The 24,618-nt window shown below is 44.4% G+C and overlaps 1 protein-coding gene across 2 annotated transcripts in view; it reads right to left on the reverse strand.

Annotated features, from left to right (window-relative positions):
• Window positions 1-24,618, reverse strand: part of LOC140364797 (protein disulfide-isomerase TMX3-like) — a 92,309-nt gene that overhangs the window by 61,691 nt on the left and 6,000 nt on the right. For both annotated transcript variants that reach the window (XM_072451160.1, XM_072451159.1), the window contains exons 5-9: window positions 14,662-14,707; window positions 9,975-10,055; window positions 3,441-3,540; window positions 3,154-3,231; window positions 1,636-1,702 (exon numbers count right to left, since the gene is read on the reverse strand). In XM_072451160.1, the coding sequence (XP_072307261.1) occupies window positions 1,636-1,702; window positions 3,154-3,231; window positions 3,441-3,540; window positions 9,975-10,055; window positions 14,662-14,707 (372 nt within the window). The remainder of the gene's footprint in view (window positions 1-1,635; window positions 1,703-3,153; window positions 3,232-3,440; window positions 3,541-9,974; window positions 10,056-14,661; window positions 14,708-24,618) is intronic.

Here is a 24,618-nt window from a genome sequence, read left to right on the forward strand (position 1 = left end):
CACCATTGCACATACCCGACGCCATTCAGTTTGTAACAGAAAAATGTTTTCTAATTAACAGAAAACTGATAAGACTGATATGTGTCACTTCTACTTACACAATACACGCAGCAAACAGAATCTACATTGATGAGTAAACAAGTTGGGTGCTTCAGCTTTAAGTAAATGTTGAGCTCAAACCAAATATCTGCCTGTGCGGGATATTTAAGGCTGATAACTGATATGAAGTCTGGGCAGGACATCAGGGACTGGAAGAGTGAAACAACAAGTAAAAGTCCCACAGTGCTCAACCTTTCTATCCAGATCATCCGGTGGAACATGGTGACCTCATGCTTAATCATTCTAACTAAAAAAGCTGTTTGCAGTGAGCCTTCCCATGTCAAACACAATTCTCCATCCTCCACTTCAGCTTTGATTTTTCCTTGGCCCGTCTTGTGTACACATCAGTGGCCTGGCTCTGGTCTAAACTGTGGTCAGCCTCTCCCACGCGTCCCCGTCTGTCCGGCCTACCCCTGCTGCAACCTACACCCAAACTACATCCCTGGCCTCGCCGCACACAACAGTGGGCTGTTCCCGGGGCTGGTTTTACGACAGGGCTGGGAGAGCCATAACTCAGCGTGGTGGCGGATGAAAGGACAAGAAACAAAGTCGGAGAGAACAACGAGCGAGCATGGCGGCCCGGCGCGGAGAGAGAAATACTGCTGCACTGTCATCTGAGGCTCGGAAAATAAACCTTTAGGCGGCGGGCGTAATTAAAGACCCCCGCGGTGCATGGAAACCAGTAATCATGGAAAGCAAAAGACAGCTAAGATGGGAGATGTACATTGCCAAACAGACAATCAGTATGGCATGACAAAGTAGAGAGAATACGAATGTGGTGGATGCGTGTAGCCGACTGCAGCGCATTGTCTGAAACCAGTAACTAGCAAAGGTCATATTCTGCACCATTCTCGATTTTTATGCGGTTTGTTTGGAACTTGTATGGTATTTAGTCACAATTGTTTTGGCTACAAGGGCATTACAGTTTCTTTTCTGGCTATTCAATGCAACCAAACCTGTCCCCAATCATAATTCAAACACTGTGAATGAATCTTGAGCTTTAAAATGAGGTCTGGAGTGACTTGATTCATATGTTGAACTTGTTTAAATTGTGTTCATGTCCACAATACATGACTGACTTGGAAAACGGGTCCAATTGCACTATGAGTGCCGATATAAGATACTAGTATAGGTTTATCCCTTCCTCACGTTACATAATAAACATGTGGTTCAAGTCAATCGTGTAATGTTTTGTGGCAATTAGCAAAAATATAATAGTGAACATTGGTTTGAACATAGGCTTCTGAGGCCTAAAGCAAAGAGAAATCCCATCAATATGAAGAATCAACCGTCCAATTTCTTTATTTTGATCAATGAAGGTCCCATCAATTTTTCGACAGATTGCAGCAGCAGCGATGTCATTTTAAGATGAAAGACGAACAACAGAGACTAGCAACCACTCTAAACATGAACCATCATGCATGGGGGCAGGGCTAAGATAAAACTGCCATGCACAGAGTTGTCTTTTACGCTCCAAAATAAACCTCAGGCTTAATTAACGACGCCCTGCTGTGGATGAAACGCGGCTCAACTCACCATCGTATGTAAAATAACCTCCATCTTTGAAGACCACGACAGCAGGAAGCTCCGGCAGAGTTACATCCTGGAATCACAAGAGAATCGTTCATGCCAAAGTTGAAAAATTGTGTTTTTTTCCCCTCTGCACCTGGAGAATATAGGGCGAGTTATGTTGGCAGCGGATTGTGCGGCAATTTGCGAAGCTGGCTCTTTTCTGCAGGGACGGCACGCGAGCGCAGAGCTGGGATAATCATGCTACTAGGACACAATTATTACAGAGGTCTGGAGAGCCAACAAACATTTCCACTTGACGCATTACTGACCCACGCTGCTGCAATAGAAAGTTACAAGACATTTAGGAGTTTCTTTGTTTAGACTGTAATGGTATATTTAAATTTAATTTCAGACACATGGATTTTTATAATATCCTATATTTATCTTGTTGTGGCTGGTAACCAATATCAATAGTTCAAAATACATGGCAAGGCCCACATATTGAAGTAAAGTAGGACTAACCAACTAAAATATGATTTATTGTACTTTTTATGATGATTGTGTAAACATGCTGCCACTTAGAGCATCATTACTCTTCCATTTTCATTAGAAATAGAAAAACATTCCAAGTAAAACAAACCTAGATATATGAAAACATTCCTCAATATCACAGACAGCAATATTGGTACAGATATGTCTTTTTGCAGGTGACATCAACAGGTCAAGCTGAGGTTAAGGTAAGGTAAACTTTTCTTGGAGGGGAATTTGTCCTCTGCATGAGACACACTGGGGCCGCCTGTCAGGAGCAGAGCCCGGGGACGCATCTCCAACTAGGCCTGGAGCTAGACTAGGTCCTATTATTCATGTTGATGGGGAAACTGGAGCCCGGAGGAAACCCACCCAGACACGGGGACAAACATGCAAACTCCTGACAGAAAAGCTGCCTGGGATTTGAACCCGCAACGTTCTTGATGTGAGGAAACTAGCAATAATCGCAGCTCAGATAAACCTCATAGGCTACGATCCTCTGGGGAGAAATAATACAATTTAAACCTGTCAGGATTTATATTAGAGCTCCATCTATCAGCAACAGAGGAAATTACCATGAGGAAATAAACCTAGCATGCCGAACAAAGTTGTAATGATCGTGATTTGACAACAAAAATTATCTGAACAAGTCTGAAGATGATTTACAGACTTAATAATAATACAGAAGACAAATCTGGGAAACTAGGATCAGTGTTTTTTGAGGCTCAAAAGGGAGAGGACAAAACAGGATTCATCAAACAAACGTGAATGAAACCAAATACAAGTCCAGGGATATTTTTAACGAGGGAACAATATAATAACTAATAATATAATATAACAACAATGTCAAAAGTCAAATTTGCATAATGTGTCCTTTGAGGAATAAGCCAGAATTGAAACGTTTATGGTAACCTAGATATTGTGGTAAGTAGCGTTTTGTGAACCACCCCGTATTGTAATAATATGGTAATTAACGAACAACAATCACGTTTGTACAGCAAATTAAACCGTTACCTCTGGCAGGACCTCCTCTGAAGCGGAGAAGAAATAGGTGTAGACGATGAGCTCGGAGGCCACGTCGTTGTACTTCTCCTGCAACGGCACATCATGTTTCAGTTTACACACACAGCCACTCAATAAGTGACATTTTAAGGCCGACTCACTGCGAGGTGCAGCCCTGAACATTGTTAAAAAAAGAGAGCAGCGGAGCACTTAGCCGACCGCCCGATCAATATGCGGTTTATAGCGGCGTGCAGGTCTCTAAAAGAGGATCCTTTATTGACAGGTGATGGTGTACGTACTCGGAGCGGCGAGTCACCTCCCACGTAGACGAAGAGCACAGTGTGGCGTTTCAGCATGTGAGAGAACATCTGCTTACTGGGCAGCGCTCGCACCGCCGGCCTGGAGAGGACAAGAACAGTTTGATGTTACAGACATGGAGGACAAGGGCAGTCTTTTTCTATGCGGACGTAAAAGGTTGTCGGCCTTGTACGTACAGAAGCAGAAATGGAACAGGAAATAGAAAGGTTTTGTTTGTTCATTTTACACATTTTTTTACACGTTTACATTTGTCTGATACGAATGATGCCTCCATTAATACATTAAAAGGGAAATTAACACATTTATGTTGAACAGACAAGCAGGACTAAAGCAGGACGAAAGCAGGACAAAAGCAGGTCTAAAGCAGGTCTAAAGCAGGTCTAAAGCAGGTCTAAAGCAGGACTAAAGCAGGACTAAAGCAGGACGAAAGCAGGACAAAAGCAGGTCTAAAGCAGGTCTAAAGCAGGTCTAAAGCAGGTCTAAAGCAGGACTAAAGCAGGACTAAAGCAGGACGAAAGCAGGACGAAAGCAGGACGAAAGCAGGACAAAAGCAGGTCTAAAGCAGGTCTAAAGCAGGACTAAAGCAGGACTAAAGCAGGACGAAAGCAGGACGAAAGCAGGACAAAAGCAGGTCTAAAGCAGGTCTAAAGCAGGACTAAAGCAGGTCTAAAGCAGGACTAAAGCAGGACTAAAGCAGGACGAAAGCAGGACAAAAGCAGGTCTAAAGCAGGACGAAAGCAGGACAAAAGCAGGTCTAAAGCAGGACTAAAGCAGGACTAAAGCAGGACGAAAGCAGGACAAAAGCAGGTCTAAAGCAGGACTAAAGCAGGACTAAAGCAGGACTAAAGCAGGTCTAAAGCAGGACTAAAGCAGGTCTAAAGCAGGACTAAAGGAGGACTAAAGGAGGACTAAAGCAGGTCTAAAGCAGGTCTAAAGCAGGACTAAAGCAGGACTAAAGAAGGTCTAAAGCAGGACTAAAACAGGACAAAAGCAGGTCTAAAGCAGGTCTAAAGCAGGTCTAAAGCAGGTCTAAAGCAGGACTAAAGCAGGACTAAAGCAGGACGAAAGCAGGACAAAAGCAGGTCTAAAGCAGGTCTAAAGCAGGTCTAAAGCAGGACTAAAGCAGGACTAAAGCAGGACTAAAGCAGGTCTAAAGCAGGACTAAAGCAGGTCTAAAGCAGGACTAAAGCAGGTCTAAAGCAGGACTAAAGGAGGACTAAAGGAGGACTAAAGCAGGTCTAAAGCAGGACTAAAGCAGGACTAAAGAAGGTCTAAAGCAGGACTAAAACAGGACTAAAGCAGGACTAAAGCAGGTCTAAAGCAGGACTAAAGCAGGTCTAAAGCAGGACTAAAGCTGGACTAAAGCAGGACTAAAGCAGGACTAAAGCAGGACTAAAGCAGGTCTAAAGCAGGACTAAAGCAGGACTAAAGCAGGACTAAAGCAGGACTAAAGCAGGACTAAAGCTGGACTAAAGCAGGACTAAAGCTGGACTAAAGCTGGACTAAAGCGGGACTAAAGCGGGACTAAAGCAGGTCTAAAGCAGGACTAAAGCAGGTCTAAAGCAGGACTAAAGCAGGACTAAAGCTGGACTAAAGCTGGACTAAAGCAGGACTAAAGCAGGACTAAAGCAGGTCTAAAGCAGGACTAAAGCAGGACTAAAGCAGGACTAAAGCAGGACTAAAGCAGGACTAAAGCAGGACTAAAGCTGGACTAAAGCTGGACTAAAGCGGGACTAAAGCGGGACTAAAGCAGGACTAAAGCAGGTCTGAAACAGGATTAAAGCAAGACTAAAGCAGGACTAAAGGAGGACTAAAGGAGGTCTAAAGCAGGTCTAAAGCAGGTCTAAAGCAGGTATAAAGCTGGACTAAAGCTGGACTAAAGCGGGTCTAAAGCAGGACTAAAGCAGGTCTAAAGCAGGACTAAAGGAGGACTAAAGCAGGTCTAAAGCAGGTCTAAAGCAGGTATAAAGCTGGACTAAAGCTGGACTAAAGCGGGTCTAAAGCAGGACTAAAGCAGGTCTAAAGCAGGACTAAAGCTGGACTAAAGGAGGACTAAAGCAGGACTAAAGCAGGACTAAAGCAGGACTAAACCTGGACTAAACCTGGACTAAAGCGGGACTAAAGCGGGTCTAAAGCAGGACCAAAGCAGGTCTGAAACAGGATTAAAGCAAGACTAAAGCAGGACTAAAGGAGGACTAAAGGAGGTCTAAAGGAGGTCTAAAGCAGGTCTAAAGCAGGACTAAAGCAGGTATAAAGCTGGACTAAAGCTGGACTAAAGCGGGTCTAAAGCAGGACTAAAGCAGGACTAAACCTGGACTAAAGCTGGACTAAAGCGGGACTAAAGCGGGACTAAAGCGGGACTAAAGCGGGACTAAAGCGGGTCTAAAGCAGGACTAAAGCAGGTCTGAAACAGGATTAAAGCAAGACTAAAGCAGGACTAAAGGAGGACTAAAGGAGGTCTAAAGCAGGTCTAAAGCAGGTCTAAAGCAGGACTAAAGCAGGTATAAAGCTGGACTAAAGCTGGACTAAAGCGGGTCTAAAGCAGGACTAAAGCAGGTCTAAAGCAGGACTAAAGGAGAACTAAAGCAGGTCTAAAGCAGGACTAAAGCTGGACTAAAGCGGGTCTAAAGCAGGACTAAAGCAGGTCTAAAGCTGGACTAAAGCTGGACTAAAGCGGGTCTAAAGCAGGACTAAAGCAGGTCTAAAGCTGGACTAAAGCTGGACTAAAGCGGGTCTAAAGCAGGACTAAAGCAGGTCTAAAGCTGGACTAAAGGAGGACTAAAGCAGGACTAAAGGAGGACTAAAGGAGGTCTAAAGCAGGTCTAAAGCAGGTCTAAAGCAGGACTAAAGCAGGTATAACAGGTTTTGTTTGTTCATTTTACACATTTTTTTACACGTTTACATTTGTCTGATACGAATGATGCCTCCATTAATACATTAAAAGGGAAATTAACACATTTCTGTTGAACAGACAAGCAGGACTAAAGCAGGACGAAAGCAGGACAAAAGCAGGTCTAAAGCAGGTCTAAAGCAGGTCTAAAGCAGGTCTAAAGCAGGTCTAAAGCAGGACTAAAGCAGGACTAAAGCAGGACGAAAGCAGGACAAAAGCAGGTCTAAAGCAGGACTAAAGCAGGACTAAAGCAGGACTGAAGCAGGTATAAAGCTGGACTAAAGCTGGGCTAAAGCGGGTCTAAAGCAGGTATAAAGTTGGACTAAAGCTGGACTAAAGCGGGTCTAAAGCAGGTCTAAAGCAGGTCTAAAGCAGGACTAAAGCTGGACTAAAGCAGGTCTAAAGCAGGACTAAAGCAGGTCTAAAGCAGGACTAAAGGAGGACTAAAGCAGGTCTAAAGCAGGACTAAAGCAGGACTAAAGAAGGTCTAAAGCAGGACTAAAACAGGACTAAAGCAGGACTAAAGCAGGTCTAAAGCAGGACTAAAGCAGGTCTAAAGCAGGACTAAAGCAGGTCTAAAGCAGGACTAAAGCAGGTCTAAAGCAGGTCTAAAGCAGGTCTAAAGCAGGACTAAAGCTGGACTAAAGCAGGACTAAAGCAGGACTAAAGCAGGACTAAAGCAGGTCTAAAGCAGGTCTAAAGCAGGACTAAAGCAGGTCTAAAGCAGGACTAAAGCTGGACTAAAGCAGGACTAAAGCTGGACTAAAGCTGGACTAAAGCGGGACTAAAGCGGGACTAAAGCAGGACTAAAGCAGGACTAAAGCAGGACTAAAGCAGGTCTGAAACAGGATTAAAGCAAGACTAAAGCAGGACTAAAGGAGGACTAAAGGAGGTCTAAAGCAGGTCTAAAGCAGGTATAAAGCTGGACTAAAGCTGGACTAAAGCGGGTCTAAAGCAGGACTAAAGCAGGTCTAAAGCAGGACTAAAGGAGGACTAAAGCAGGTCTAAAGCAGGACTAAAGCAGGTCTAAAGCAGGACTAAAGCAGGACTAAAGCTGGACTAAAGGAGGACTAAAGCAGGACTAAAGCAGGACTAAAGCAGGACTAAAGCAGGTCTAAAGCAGGACTAAACCTGGACTAAAGCGGGACTAAAGCGGGTCTAAAGCAGGACTAAAGCAGGACCAAAGCAGGTCTGAAACAGGATTAAAGCAAGACTAAAGCAGGACTAAAGGAGGACTAAAGGAGGACTAAAGGAGGTCTAAAGGAGGTCTAAAGCAGGACTAAAGCAGGTATAAAGCTGGACTAAAGCTGGACTAAAGCGGGTCTAAAGCAGGAATAAAGCAGGACTAAACCTGGACTAAAGCTGGACTAAAGCGGGACTAAAGCGGGACTAAAGCGGGTCTAAAGCAGGACTAAAGCAGGACTAAAGCAGGTCTGAAACAGGATTAAAGCAAGACTAAAGCAGGACTAAAGGAGGACTAAAGGAGGTCTAAAGCAGGTCTAAAGCAGGTCTAAAGCAGGACTAAAGCAGGTATAAAGCTGGACTAAAGCTGGACTAAAGCGGGTCTAAAGCAGGACTAAAGCAGGTCTAAAGCAGGACTAAAGGAGGACTAAAGGAGGACTAAAGCAGGTATAAAGCAGGACTAAAGCAGGTATAAAGCAGGACTAAAGCAGGTATAAAGCAGGACTAAAGCAGGTCTAAAGCAGGTCTAAAGCAGGACTAAAGCAGGTCTAAAGCAGGTCTAAAGCAGGACTAAAGCTGGACTAAAGCTGGACTAAAGCTGGACTAAAGCTGGACTAAAGCAGGACTAAAGCAGGACTAAAGCAGGTCTAAAGCAGGTCTAAAGGAGGACTAAAGCAGGACTAAAGCAGGTCTAAAGCAGGTCTAAAGCAGGTCTAAAGCAGATCTAAAGCAGGTCTAAAGCAGGTCTAAAGCAGGTCTAAAGCAGGTCTAAAGCAGGTCTAAAGCAGGACTAAAGCAGGTCTAAAGCAGGTCTAAAGCAGGTCTAAAGCTGGACTAAAGCGGGTCTAAAGCAGGACTAAAGCAGGTCTAAAGCAGGACTAAAGGAGGACTAAAGGAGGACTAAAGCAGGACTAAAGCAGGTCTAAAGCAGGACTAAAGAAGGACTAAAGCAGGTATAAAGCAGGACTAAAGCAGGACTAAAGCAGGTACAAAGCAGGTCTAAAGCAGGACTAAAGCAGGTATAAAGCAGGACTAAAGCAGGACTAAAGCTGGACTAAAGCAGGTCTAAAGTAGGACTAAAGCAGGACTAAAGCAGGTCTAAAGGAGGACTAAAGCAGGACTAAAGCAGAACTAAAGCAGGACTAAAGCTGGACTAAAGCAGGTCTAAAGGAGGACTAAAGCAGGACTAAAGCTGGACTAAAGCTGGACTAAAGCAGGACGAAAGCAGGTCTAAAGCAGGACTAAAGCAGGTCTAAAGCAGGACTAAAGCAGGTCTAAAGCAGGACTAAAGCTGGACTAAAGCAGGACTAAAGCTGGACTAAAGCTGGACTAAAGCAGGACGAAAGCAGGTCTAAAGCAGGACTAAAGCAGGTCTAAAGCAGGACTAAAGCAGGTCTAAAGCAGGACTAAAGCTGGACTAAAGCTGGACTAAAGCTGGACTAAAGCAGGACTAAAGCAGGACTAAAGCAGGTCTAAAGCAGGACTAAAGCAGGTCTAAAGCAGGACTAAAGCAGGACTAAAGCTGGACTAAAGTGGGACTAAAGCGGGACTAAAGCAGGACTAAAGCGGGACTAAAGCAGGTCTGAAACAGGATTAAAGCAAGATTAAAGCAGGACTAAAGTAGGTCTAAAGCTGGACTAAAGCAGGTGTGTGTGCGTGTGTCAGACAGAGAGTACATTTACAAAAATCAGACCACTAAAATAATCAGATAATAAGAGAAATCTGATCATCAAAAACACTTGGTGACACGTGTTCAAGTAACTTCTGTTTTTGGCAGACAATAAGCAGTTCATTTTAAAACAACTTTTTCTATCTTTAACAGTTTAGTTTCTTTCATTTTTTTTCCTTTGCCACATTAACTTCCAAAAGCCCAAATCCCTGCCAACACCTGCACAGGTGTGAACTGCTGACATTACATCTCAATAAACCGAGAACTCTAATTAAAATCAGATTGTTGGTGTGCGTGTAAACACAGCCACTAAGTTCTTTTTGCAATCCGAGCAACGATGAGATAACATAGTGAAAATACACACATTTTAGTTCTTATAATAAACACATCTCTTTTAAATCATTTACAGCCAGCCTATAACCCCAGAATAACCATTTCTACATCATCTGCCCAATCTTCATTTGTGTGTTCATACTGCCCTCTAAAGGCAGCTGCGCGTGCTACACCTCAGACCCTTGCCAAGCGTTTGATCAAGCCTTCTGTCACGGATCCGAGCGAGATTTCCCTGAAGGAGGCGGCTCTGTCAGGCGGCTGGATACAGTGGCTTATACGGGAGGCGCAGAGGCACAAATCCATGGGGCCCGAGGACAAATGTGGTCGACGTTGATAAGCGCGTTTGGACGGCTTTATTAGCGCCACAAAAGTCAGGTTTCTCAAGGAGGCATCTGTGGGTGTGAGCGGAGGAAACGCCGGGTTTAAAAAGGAGAGACTCACCCCGACACTCTGTTGGCGAACTCCACGATGTCGTCTTTTGTCCGGGGTCCCTTGTAATTATAGGCAAGGTCGCCTTTTAACCTGGAAACAGGAATCAGAAGCTAGAATAAAATGACACTGTAGAAGTCCCTTCAGCATGAGGCAATAACAGTGTGTTAAACGATGTCATGTGCTTCTTAAAAATTGTTCTTAAAAATGATTAAAATTACCCAACAAATCGATTTTAAACTAAAACTAGTATCAAAACTAGATGCTGGTCTAGCCACAAATATCAATTATCATCTGGGAGTATGGAAACAATTTGAAATCAAATCTCAATAGGCTTTTCTGTATGAATAAAAGTTTAATAATGATAACAAAATAATCTGAATATCACTAATATCTTTACAATGGTCTTGATCAACAGTAGTTTTCTTAACATTACCATACGGCCTCATTTTGTGTAGAACATTACATGAAATTCTACCGTATCCAAAAGTTTTTCTATTATCATTGTGGTAAAGAAAATTGTATCAAGCTTGTTGTTTAGAATCGGAATTCATTGGGAATTAATTTAAAACACAAAAGTTACTGCTTGAAATTTGGAATCCATCACATTTTGTTTTGAACTCCAAATAGTGTTGGCACAATACTAAAATGTAACTTTAATTTTTATACCAAGGGAAAGGCTCGATACCAATTTTGATGGCACAGTGATAATAATAATTATTCATACATCTTACACTAGTTCTGATGCACATTAGAGAACCTTCCATAATAGTTTTACAATCGTTTTGATCCATTTACTTTTCTATACAAGCATAGATTTTTTTGTTTTTTACTCCAAAAGTGGCAAAACAAACAACTTGCAACTAGCAGCATCACCGGCTTTTAACTAGTGGATAATGCAAGTAAACATTTTAGAGGCAAAGGACAATTAAAAAACACACATGCTCATTTTGTGCTAGTATGGTATATTTACTGATATAGTGAATAATATGATTAATTAATATGACACTACTGCAGAAAGTTCTAATGCCATTCACATCATGTACCCACAACTTATAAACAATAAACTTTCAGCTAACCTTTAAGCACTTCTTTTCCCTGTCCGAAAGTAGATCAATATTGTGATTATGCAACCAAAATATATAACTGAATAAATATCTCCGGGCAAACCAGGAGCTGATTTTTCACCACTGCTCTCCAAATGACTTTCTGATTACACAACTAATCCATGCGGCTACGCTTCCGCCGAGACAAAGGTCAGTTAAATTATCAACTTTGGGGAGGGAAATGGGAGCCTCTAATTGAGTTCCAGACAGGAGTGAGTGCGCAACTTTTTTTCCGAACGCTCCAAATTGCTAAGGTTGCGTCAGTCCGTGGGGTTAAATGAACTCTGGAGGATGAGTCTGAATGGAGCGGTGTCGCCGGGGGAAGGAGGTTTCATCAGCCGAGCCCTGCCATCGTCCTGTCCTACGCTTTTTTAATGAGGTTGATGAGACACGAAAGGAGATCTGTCATGTCGGAGAGAGGAGGAACAGCAAGGGCAGAAGTGTGGAGAAACAGAGACTATAATGACTATTACGTCAATAACGAGTAGTTTTTGCGGAATCATATTAAAGGAGACAGAGTATGCTTTTTTTCCCCCAGGTATTTATTATTGAACTATAACATAAGTAGGTCCTCATTTAAAATTGTGTTCATTGTAAACCATATTATTGATCGAAATTGGCTTAGTAATACGAACAGAACCATCGACTTCCTTTTAAAAAACGCAGAACTGATAAACCCCGCCTCTTCATAGTGGCGTTTCACTGTAACAAGCAGCAGATTGTCATTTACATGTTTTTATTTCTGAAAAGTGGCTAGGTAACCTTTTACTACTAGTATGTGTCATGAAGTCTTAATTTACAGCAGGTTGCGAAATAGACGGGGGCCCGTAGGCCCTTAAATCGCCGGCGGGCCCGGGGTTTGAATTAGGAGGGGGCCCGCCGTGCCCCTGTATCAAAATTCCTGGAAAAAAATCTATATTTAACTACTAATTTGGCCATATTTGGGGCATTTTCATCGCTTAAGTTTCATTTTGACAGACATGCCACTTCGCAGTATTCTCGCTTATCATTGGCCGAGCGGTGTCCGTGATCTAATTTCGATGAAAGCGGGCATCTGATTGGCCGCTGCGTTTGTGTCGCGTTCAGGTGTACTCGGAAATGTCCAGTCTAATTTTGCACCATAAGTGAAATCTAGGTTGGCGGGCGTCGATCTCTACTCAGTCCGCAAATCAGTCTTTTTAAAGTTCTTTGCAACAAAAACTGTAGTTTTGCACATTAGGGACAATGTCAATGTGGAAGTATCTCGAAGGGGGAAAACCCCCACCACCAGAAAAACAAAAAAGTGACTGATGAACAAAAAATAAAAAATAAAATTGATTAGGCTACCCCAAATAAATTGTCTGTTTGCTGTAACCCGAGTCAACATTTTTCATCTGGCTCGGTCGTTAGGCAAATTCTTATTTTTTTTCACTTTGAAGGCAAAAAAAAAGATCCAAATTTTGTCCTACCCGCGTTCTGTTTTGTTACAGATGCACGTGGAGGACTGAAAATGATGATGCGCATGTGTTACGCGGTGCGTTATCAGTCCTTTGAGATGAAAGTCAAGTTAACAAGCGTGATAAAAATATTTGACACGGTGGCTCAGGACAGACCGGTGGGTGAGTCAGCGAAATAATTGAAAAATAAAAGATTGACGTTTTTTCAGCAAAATGCTGATATTTATTTTTCAGTCGGCTAGTTTCATAGCGGGTCGGTCGGGTTACGGCAAACAGACATATTATTTTGCTCAGTCTTATGAGAAGAATGATAGGGACAGGCAGTATATGGAGTTGTGGGACACACCTTTGCCCTGCATCAGTCTGACAGGAGCAGGATTATTGTACTGCACCGTGTGTTTGGACTATCCTCAAAAGGGATACAAGGCACAGGTATTTATTTGATAATTTATCTGTTGGTATTTAACAGAACTCTTACAAGCTACTATTTTAACAATACTGATACTTGATTTGTTCCCTGACAAGAAGTTTATGATTCAGAATATTTCATGATCTCTGGTTTATAGGAATTCAGTATTTGTGCTCTTCCTTCATATCAAATAAAAGTACTTTAAATTGTTTTACATGCTAATAACCAGGTTTAAAACAACAAATTTATCTTGTTCTTACGACGCCGCGATGCTGCGCGCGCTTGTGGGCCCCTGAAATTGCTGGGAGCTCCTCTTTTTTTTAGATAGGGGGCTCCACTGGCCCCTAACTTTGAAAATCTATTTCTCAGCCTGTCCAGGGATGGGGGCGGGGATAGGGGGTAGGTGAAAACAGGAATTTTCTGAAAAGTTGATGCTGACATTACAGGATTAAACCCAAACATACAGGATTCATTCAAATAAAACTTTGAGCAAACTAATAATGAGGAAACACAAAGTTGGTTTCGCATAATATTTAATAAGATCATTTTCGTGTTTCTCGATCAGCATTCAAATAGAACTTTAAAAATTCAGATAAAAGAAATGTAATCTTTTTAACACTTTAGCACATTTTCTTATGGAAAATATATTAAGCTTGTCCAAAGATCAAAAAACAAAACCCAGATACTAATCAACACTAAGTATCAATACTGGTTTAAAAAAAAAAAAAAAAAAAAAAAAATTGACCTTTCTAGAATAGTTTGACAATGGTCATGATCAATGGCATAACAAGCATACGTGATTATTTTAAAGAAGCTACTATGTTTTATGCTGAAAATGCACACATTGTGGTATCAAATTTGGTATATGGAATTGTGGCTGATCGACAAATAGAATGAATTGTAATTGTATTTTGGATAATCGGAATCGTTAACTTCACTTAAATTGTTATCAGAAAATCTCAATATACAATGTAGTTTTAATAAATGTTTGATTAAAAACAAAAATTAAAATTGCTGACCTTAAACTCTCTAAATAATAGCTAGTTGCAGCCAAAGACAACACTATAGCGTCCTCAAAACTTTTATCATTTTCTTGTTGCACCAAAACATTACATTTATGCCATTTAAAGCTCCAAACACCTTTTTTCCATAAAGATTCAAAGATTTAACATGCTTTTTGTCGGTTTTACAAATCATACACCGTACGGTTGAAAACATCTGGGTAAAACGAACAGTTGTCTGGAGGTGAAAATCTAATTTACATAGGTGTGAACAACAGCTAATTCCCAAGTCTGTCATATCCAGGGACTTCCAATGCACCAGTGTCAAGGGAACACGACAATAATAACTCAATTAAAATGTTACAAGGAGAATATGACACGCTAATGTCAATAAAAAATATACAGTGCACACAGCTGAAACAACGAAAAAGACCAATGCAACAATCTCTCATATTATTCTGTTTTAGTTGTATTATAAAAGTTGCTTAAACGTTTTGGAGGTGACTTGGAGCAATTTGATCTTTGAAAACTCAATAAAACTCTTCCACTGTGTAGTGCAGGTTTTCAGCTAGTTTAACTTGACAAATATTGAGCCGTCTTGTTTGCCTTGGGACGTGTGCTGCGCCCGACCTCGTATTGATTTCTCTGCGGCTTTGCGTGGCCGACCGGGGGGTTATTTTGGAGAGAAAAGGGAATTGTTTGGACGGTTTTGAAATCACGCAGAAGGAATAATACGGTGGTACTTACAGTTTTATTGTGGGGTAACCGCGGACACCGAACTCTGAGGCCATTCCTGCAACACAACATGAGGAAAAATACAGTATTGATTATATTAATGCTTTCCAAATTATTCACAAAAAATACTGCATACTGTAAAAAGATTTTAAAAAATAACTAAGAATTAACCATTAAATTAGGGCTGTCACTAATGATCATTTTAATAATTGACTAGTCAAACGATTATTATTTTTATTGTACATTGAGACTTTTAAAATTAGACCTATTGTGCTTTTGTCGGCTATATACCATCATGGTTATATTTGACATTTAAAATTCATTTTAATATATTCATAATAATAATACACATAATAATAGTAATAATAATAATTTTCTTTGCCTTTTTTAAAATAAAAAAAAACAGAAAAGGGTTAGAAAATCAGAAAGAAACACATTATGTATAATTGAAAATAAGAATTTAAGAGGGTGCGGCGTCCAAAGAAAAAGAAAGTTATGGCATACAGTCCAAAATAAAAGTACAATTTTGTCAAGTTCCTTTAAAATTTGTCAATTTTCTATTATCAACACTATTAAAAAAAACACCTTCTTCTACAAATTCTGCCTTTTGTGAACAATTTTAGAATTATCTTGAGCTTTATCAGAACTAGTATAAAACCACAATGTTTAATAAAGAAGGTGATATAATTTTGTGTTGAAAATGTCAGTCTATTGCCTAAAACTTTGACCTAAAACAGGGGTGTCAAACATACGGCCCAAACGTTTTAATCCGGCCCGCCAAACATTTCTAATTCATAATTAAAAAAAAAAAAAAAACAACAACTATAGATTCATAGAACCATGGTTACATCTGTAACTTTCGTTTTTATCGCTAAAACTACACGTCCCACAATGCCGCTGGTGGTGGCGGCCCCTCCCCCGCGCGGCTCTGCACTGCTGTGTGTACTGACGAGGGAGAAGTAATGATGCTCATTTGCGCACTTTACAGCACTTACGCACCTCAGAGCAGAGGTCTGAGCGAGGAAAGAGACGTGTTTTGGGAAACACGTGGAAGAAATAAAGGAGACGGTTTTGTGTTAGAGCTGTGCTAAAAGTGGAGCTAACAAGAAAACAAACTTCTGTGATGATGCTCAGTGAGGAAAACATCCAAACCTCTACAAACCTGGACAAATAGGAAGCCGCAGGTAAAAACACAGGTCAGAGTCTGAACATGACTGTGTCCACACTAATCTGACTGTGAACACAAACACAATGACCTCATTTGAGTCACAACATGAATCATTTGTCAATAAGACCAGGTTAAACTATGAAAATAGCGAGCTCATATTGAGTTTGAGCAGAAACACGTCTGTGATACCGTCTTTGAACAGTCTCCACAACTATTACTAGGCTGTAAAAAAGCTATGTATTTATTATATTTTTTATTGTTTCATTTTGTACATAATATTTGGCCCACGATTCGACAAAAGAGTTTGGTTTGATGGAACACTGTGGCTCATGCACTGAGAGGGGTAACTTAACCTTCTTACTTAAACGCTCCCACGTTTGGTTGTATTTTGTGGCGTGTCAGTCCAGGTGAACAGATAACTACACAAACGTGGAAATGTTAGTTAGTGCATTTAAAAGGTTTTTTAGATCTTGAGAAATTTAGTTTGTTGTAAAGTCAAATACAATATTTTTCAGTTCCAAATACCTATGAATAAATGTTTATCTCTGTAGATAAACTGTGATCTGAAGTTGTAAGAAGAAGATCTCCTATAAATAAATAAAAACTCCCATAGACAAATAAATAAATACCATTGCATGTGATCCCGACAGTAATTGCACATGAATATGTGTCACGACAGCACATAGATTGCACATGAATTCCAACAGCAATTGCACATATGACAGAATTGCACATCAGTATTAGGTTAGGTCAGTATTGCGACGGGATAACGTAACGATCTCCGGGTAAGACGACTGTTCTCTGCAGTTTCATGAGTTCCTCCTTTGTGTAAACGCGGTACGGCGCCGGCCGGGGGGCGGGGCCGGAGCCGGGGGCGGGGCCGGAGCCGGGGGCGGGGCCGGAGCCGGGGGACTCAGAGCCAAAACACATCGCAACGACACGACGAAAACACTCAATCCAGCCGAATAAAGTCAAAATAAATTAATTTAAAGCGATTCCAGTGCGTGTCCCGATCGTTCGTGAAGTTCCTCTTTCATATAAACGTGTATATAAACGTGTACCGACGACACGCCGTACTTTAGCGCGGCCGGAGGGCGCGGGGGGGGGGCTGGTGGGCTCACTCGGAGCTAGATCACGTCACAACAACACAACGAACGCAACGAAAAACGCTCAAATCCAGCCGAAAAAAGTCCAAAACAGTTGAATTAAAAAACTATTCCAGCGCGTGTCCCTATCGTACAGTAAAATAGAAAAAATATACTAACTATATTTACAAAATATAGGAGATAAAGCACAATAAGTGTGAGAAAGAAGAGAGAGCGTTTACACCGGGCTGCCAGCTGTACCAGCGCCTTATGACGTAAAAAAAATCTTTACGGTCTCCGTGTAACACGCCCTCAAAAAAGGCTTAATTTTCAGTGTTTAAGGACAAGTCACGCCTATTGGAATTGATCTGCGGAGCTCATATTTCACTCACTAATGCATTTTATGATCTGATTGGAAATAAATACCCATGTAACAAATTTACTCTATAGCGCCCCCTACCCATTGTGTAAAAAACTCAACATTTTCTGATTTGTTTGAAACTTATGGTTTATATTCTCCTCGAGACGCCATGACAATTGGCCAGCAGAGGCGCAATGAATGCCTTCACTTCCTCTTCCGCTTTTATTAGCGGCGGAGGGCTATTGGAACTGAACGTCTGGGTGGAAGGGACATTCTTGTGTCTGGTGCTGAGGGAGGCACGGTCGGAGGAGTTGTCGTGGGTGTCCCTGCGGCGACGTCTGTGGATGAGGTTGGGGAGAATTTGACTGGAGCTGCGGTGGTGGACGCTGGGCGGTTGAGGGTGGCCCGGTCTGGGGTGAGATGTGGCAGCTTGTCGGTAGTGGTGGCACTTGGGGTGAAGTGCCTGCCTAGTGGGGTGTTCATTGGGTTTGTGTGCCATGGCGTTGGGCCATGTGTTCCGCCGCCCCTGCGTTGCTTTGGGTGCCGGCGCTTTGGGCGTGTTGCGGCGGTCTGTGGGGGGAGGCGGGGATGTGGTGGATGTGCGGGAGATCACGAGTGTGGGGGGTGTGGCGTGGGAGCAGAGCTGAGGTGCTGTGGCTGTGGGGAGGAGCATGGCTCTGCCTGCGGGGGATGCAGGTTTAGCAGGGGAGCTGCTGAGGTGCATGAAATGGAGGTCTCTCGGGGTGTATCCTATGCAGATGCAGTCAGGAAGGTTTCAAGTGGCGAGTTTGGGGTGAGTGCGGAGAGAGGGGCCGGCGCTGCTCCCGGCCGGGGCGAGGTGAGAGGGGCCGGCGTGGCTGCCGGGAGGTGTGGGGGTTTCGGGAGTGGGGGTCCCGAGTGTGCAGGTTCCGGAATTGATGAGGGTGCCCTGGTTGTGGATGGAGAGGATTTTGTGCTCTTTGTGGTGGATGTTGTGAGCTGTGCTGCTCAGACTCGGGGCAGAGCTGAAAGGATCGGGATCATTGCTGGGGCTGCGGGGAGATTCCTTGGAGCGGAGGAGCTTGGTTGGGCAGATGTGGAAAACAGGCTAAAGGCGCTAAATGGGAGTCGGAGTGATGGGGGGTCTGCTTTTGGGGAGTCAGAGTGATCAGAGTGACGAGATGGGGGTGGTCTCCTGTCCTCGCCCAGTCTCGTAGACGCACGGCTACCAAGCAGCGACATCAGTGGAAATATTAAAGCCTATAGAATGAAGCCTAAAGAATAAAGCTGTACGGTGGAAGCACCGAACGTCAAAGAAGGAGAGGAAGATGAAGAAGAGTCTCCCTGGAATAAAGCCGGTTGTTGTTGTTGTTTTATGGCGGTTGGCATCCGAGTGTTGCATTACCGCCAGACTTTATTCCTCAGACGTTTCGTAGTCCTCAGACTCTGTCGTAGTCCGTAAAAGTACTCCTCCCATTGCTTTGGTATTACAAAGCCCATGAGGTCATGATATGTCTTTGTGACTAGAATAGTTGTTGTGTCAGAGACCAACCGGCTTTATTCCAGGGAGACTCTTCTTCATCTTCCTCGCCCTCTTTGACGTTCGGTGCTTTGGAAGTACAAAGCCCATGAGGTCATGGGACGTCTTTGTTGTTTTACAAAGCCCATGAGGTCATGGGACGTCTTTGTCGTTTTATCCTTTAGAAGTCCTTCTTCCATCACTTTGGTGTTTCTAGGCCCATGAAGTCAAAGCGCGTTAGGACATCCTCTTGCTCCTCATCCTCGGCTCAGTCTCCAACACCCCCCACCTCTATACACGTTTACCCAGCCCTGTGCTACATAAGTAAGCAACCACAGCCTGACACAAACCCTGTGACTGAATCGCCAGAACGTTCCGCAGATTGAACTCCCGCCCATTATTCCGAAACCACAAGGCCAACCCGGCCCTTTCTCTATCATAAGCCTCACAGCAAATCAGCACATGCTCGACAGTCTCTGGCACCCGACAGTGACCACACAGACCGGTCGGGTGTTTGCCTATCCTACTCAGTGACCAATTGAGTCCAGTATGGCCAATCCTCATGCGGGCGAAGGCCCTTTCCTCCCACGCGTTCCTGCCCATAGACCCGCAAGGACCCACACTACCCTGTACGTGATAAGAGATGCCGTCCAGTAACACAGTGGCTCCAAAATTCCTGCCAAAGGCCGACCACATGACTCTTGATAACGGGCTTGATTTCAGATTTGCTTAACTCAACCGCCACATCAATTGATGGCCGCCTAAGGGAACGTTTAGCCAGTGCATCAGCCATTTCGTTACCATCCACCCCCACATGCGCAGGGACCCAAAAGAAGGAAACCCTCACATCCTTCCTGGACAGCATCAGACAGAAGATGCCATTCAACACATCCTGTCTGCTATCCGATTTCCCAGATTTAATGCTTTGCAATGCAGAAAGGCTGTCAGAGGCCACCACAATGCCGCAACACTGCAAAGCAGATTCCGCCCATTCCAATGCCAACCGTATCGCTATGAGTTCCGACGTGAAAACAGAAAGGCGATCTGTCAACCTCTTCTTGACCGCCAGCCCCAGGTCAGGCACAAAATAAGCGGCGCCAGTACGCCCACTCTCAGGATCCCTAGACCCGTCGGTATAAATAAACACATCACCTGAGTGCTTATCGATGAGCGCTTAAACGGCAAACTGCGGTGCCCTCCCAGCGACTCCTCTAAGCTTGCCATGCAAGCTAACATCAACAGGAGCCGGGACAAACTTCCACGGAGCTATAGCAGACAAAGCCACCGACGGGCTCACACGCAGATCACCAACCCCCGCAAGCCGCGCCTTCGCATTTCCTACCTGGCTAAAAACCATACCGCCAGCCTCACTCTGCCCCCCATCAACCCTGAGAAAGTCCCTCACCGGGTGAGAGCTCGTATGGCCTTGCACATTCACCCAGTAAGCCAACAGAAGTTCTAGCCTCCGGAGCCGTAACGGCAATTCCCCCAACTCAACCTGCAGCGCCGAGACAGGGGAGGTCCTAAAAGCCCTACAGCAGATGCGCAAGGCCTGGGCTTGCTCCACATCAAGCTTCTTTAAGTTAGTCTCAGCCGCAGACATGTAGGCTATACAGCCATAATCAATAGCCGCCCTCATGACGGCCCGATAAATACCCAGGAGCGACCTTCTGCTGGCCCCCCAGTCCTGGCCGGATAGACAACGAAGCAAGTTATTCACCCTTTTGCATTTACCACTGACCTCATCAATGTGCTGACGCCAACTAAGCCTCTCGTCAAAGGTGACCCCCAAGAACCTCACCTCCCTGACCTGTTCGAGCACCTGCCCATGCAGTCGAAGGGAGACGTCCCTATGCCCATTGAAGAAACAGATCACTTGAGACTTCCGTACGGACAGTTTAAACCCCCACTTCAGGGTCCACTGCTCCACCTGCTGTATTGCCCTTTGCAGTTTCGCCTCGTAAAACCGGAGATTCCTCCCTCTCACCCATAGAGCGCCATCGTCAGCATAAAGGCTCCTCCCAACAGACCCATCCACGTCGTCAAAGATGTCCTTAATCATAACATTGAACAAGATAGGGCTACACACACTCCCCTGCGGGTTCCCATTCTCCACCCCATAGACCCCAGAGTAAGCAGCGCCCACTCTGGTTTGGATACGCCGGCCAGACAGAAAGCTCCGGACCCAGTTAAACAGTTTACCCTTCACACCACACTTCCGCAGCTTAATGAGGAGCCCATCCTTCCAAACCATATCGTACGCCTTCTCCACATCGAAGAGCACCGCAATAACCTTTTCTTTCTGAGCCCTGGCCAGCTGGATATCAGATTCCAAACACAACACGGAATCCATGGTGTTCCTGCCCCTACGGAAACCACTCTGGTGCGCGGGAAGCAAACCCTGACTCTCCAAGAAGTAATCCAACCGCTCGGTAACCATGCGCTCCATCGTTTTCCCGAGCTGCGACGTCAAGGCAATCGGCCTATAACTTGAAGGGTCAGACGCTGGCCTACCCGGCTTCAGAACCGGCACCACCGTAGACTGTTTCCACGCAGATGGAACACAACCTGAATCCCAAACACGGTTGAAAAGACCCAGGACTAGCCCAAGCGTGTCATCAGTCAAATGAGAGAGCATGTCATAGCACACCTCATCTTTACCCGGGGCTGTCTGTTTCGCCTTAGAAAGTGCTCTCCTTAGCTCAAACAAACTAAACGGAAGGTCAAGGTCATCTTGAGTCGAAGGCTGGTGCCCAATCAGCTCAGAATTCTGGGCCAGAGTACTCTCCCTGTAGTGCCTTTCCGCAGGTGAGAGATTGTCAGAGCTGTGCACCGACACAAAGGTGCTGGCCAACAGTTCAGCTTTGTCAACGTCGCTGACTGCTTCAACACCATTCAGTATTAGGACCGGGGTCCCATGACGGCGCTCAACCCCATGCATCCGCTTAATCATCCCTCAAACATCCCCGAGACGCGTTTCTCTCCCAATTTTGGAACAATACCGCCTCCAATAGGCACTCTTGGCCGTTCTTACAGTTTTCCGCACAACAGCGCGGGCCCTCTTGTAGTTAATGAGGGCACCCTCAGTGTGAGCAACCCTTAGCCGGCGAAACGCCGCATTTCTCGCCCTAACAGCATGACCACATGCTTCATTCCACCACGGCACCCGCTTCCTATGTCCACTACCACCACTCTTAGGAATCGTGCCTACCGCTGACTGCGTGATGAGCGAGACAATTGCACTATTGAGATCATCCACCTGAGTCAATCCTCCTTCCTGCAGAACCCTAGAACCATCATCAGCTTTCCTCAGGAAAGCCCCCCAGTTCGCCCTTGCCAACTGCCACCTCTGGGTCCTCGTCCCCCTGACCACACAGCTCCCAAAGCCAATCTCGGTGCGGACTAGATAGTAATCGCTACCAAAAGAAAGATTACCAAGAACCTCCCAACTACAAACACCAGCTAACTCCTTGGACACAAGCGTAAGATCTATTGCACTTTCCGTACCGGTCCCCATATCATAGCGGGTCCCACTCCCATCATTCAGACAAACCAACTCCCTTTGATTGATAAAACCCTCTACCACCTGCCCATACCTATCGGTACCACTACCGCCCCACAAAGCGCTATGCGCATTAAAATCCCCACACCACACGGCCTTCCCCCGAACATCCTTACCGACACTATGTAAGGACTCTAACGTTAACTCACCACACGGATTATAAAGGTTAACCACAGTAACAGCTTCACCACCCAGCCAGAACCTCACCGCCAGAGCCTCCGGCGCTTTACTCACACTGACAACAACGTAATTTAGGTCATCTCGGACAAACACAGCCACACCTCCGCCTCTACCCTGCTCCCTATCATTCCTAACACACACATACCCTTGTATCCCAAAACCCCACCTAGGTCGTAACCAAGACTCCTGCACGCACATAACGTGAGGCTTGTTCAACAAGGTAGAGACAAAATGCTTAAATTCCTGGCCATTAGCACAAAGACTACGCGCATTCCATTGCAAGACAACCACCGCCATTATGAGCCCCCGGAACCTGACGGCGCATCGGGAGCCCCCCCCACTCCTACTGCCAGAATGGGGCAGGGTGCCTTCCCGCAGCGCATCCTCTATCTCCGTCCACTCGGGACCCCCAGCTCCAAAGTACTTCCCTGCAGCCTTAGCGATGATCTTAGTCTTTTCAGATCTCTTCTTGGTTTGACCAGTACAGTTAATCACTTCCACCATAAAGAGGAAGAAATCTTTCCTCTTCACAACCAGTACATCCTCCGCACCCACAGGGCCTCTGCCCGTGGAAGCCACACTCACAGGCATCCCAGTGGGGACCTCCCCCTGGCCGCGGGCAACGCTGCCCCCTCCCCTGTCGCCTAGGACACCAGCAGCACTGGCAGCCCCCACTGCATCCACCTTCACCTGACTACCAGACACCTTCTTGACCGCATCCGCGTAGGATATGCCTTGAGAGGCTCTAACTTTTTGCACCTCAGCAGCCCTCTTGCTGAACACGCATCCCCCGTAGGCAGAGCTATGCTCTCCCCCACAGTTACAGCACTTGAGTTTTGCTCCGTCGTCACACTTCCCATACTCGTGGTCTCCTGCACATTTACGGTTGGTCTCTGAAACAACAACAACTATTCTAGTCACAAAGACATATCATGACCTCATGGGCTTTGTAACACCAAAGCAATGGAAGGTGTACTTTTACGGACTACGACAGAGTCTGAGGAAAGTCTGGCGGTAATGCAACAATTGGATGCCAACCGCCATAAAACAACAACAACAACAACAACTACGAAAAGTCTGAGGAATAAAGTCTGGCGGTAATGCAACACTCGGATGCCAACCGCCATAAAACAACAACAACAACAACAACAACAACAACAACTACGAAAAGTCTGAGGAATAAAGTCTGGCGGTAATGCAACACTCGGATGCCAACCGCCATTAAACAACAACAACAACAACAACAATTTTGATGGAACATTTCCTCTCGTGCCGTGGTCTTAGCATTAGCGGTAGCATCAGCATTAGCGGCGGGTCTCTGTTGCTAGGTGACGGGGGTATAGGGATGAGGGGGTTTAAAGAATAAAGTCTAAAGAATAAAGTCTAAAGAATAAAGTCTAAAAGAATAAAGTCTAAAGAATAAAGTCTAAAGAATAAAGTCTAAAGAATAAAGTTTAAAGAATAAAGTCTAAAGAATAAAGTCTAAAGAATAAAGTCTAAAGAATAAAGTCTAAGAGAATGCAGTATCGGGGCAATCGCGATCAAAAGTGGAAGGAGTACTTTTACGGACTACGACAGAGTCTGAGGACTACGAAACGTCTGAGGATTAAAGTCTGGTGGTAATGCAACACTCGGATGCCAACCGCCATAAAACAACAACAACAACAACAACAACAACAACAACAACAAAAGGCGGTCGGCGCGGGTGGCGAGAGCCATCATCGCCGCTCCGCAGCTTTAATTTTTATTGTTTTAGGTTTTACATTATGTTCGGCCCGTGACCCAGCCTGAGCGTCGAAAATCGGCCCGCGGCCCAAAATGAGTTTGACACACCTGACCTAAAAGGAGCATTTTTTTAATTATCATTGTGTTATCAAACTCAGAAATCAAGTATATTCCTTAACATCTTAAATTTAGCTTAATATTTTTATTTGTGACAACGCTTGTCACTGTTTAAAAAAATAAAATTGAGAATAAGATTACTCAAACATGCTTGTATAAATACAACTCTGACTGCTTTAATGAGAAGGGAAAATAATAATGGTTAAAAGCTCCTGACAGTTCATTTTGCATAAAGCAGTCTCCTTTGAATACATTTTAACCAAATAAAATGTG

The sequence above is a fragment of the Eucyclogobius newberryi genome, unplaced genomic scaffold, assembly GCF_026437365.1.
Source record: "Eucyclogobius newberryi isolate DKJ021-1_F unplaced genomic scaffold, fEucNew1.0.hap1 SCAF_18, whole genome shotgun sequence".
NCBI lineage: Eukaryota > Metazoa > Chordata > Actinopteri > Gobiiformes > Gobiidae > Eucyclogobius > Eucyclogobius newberryi.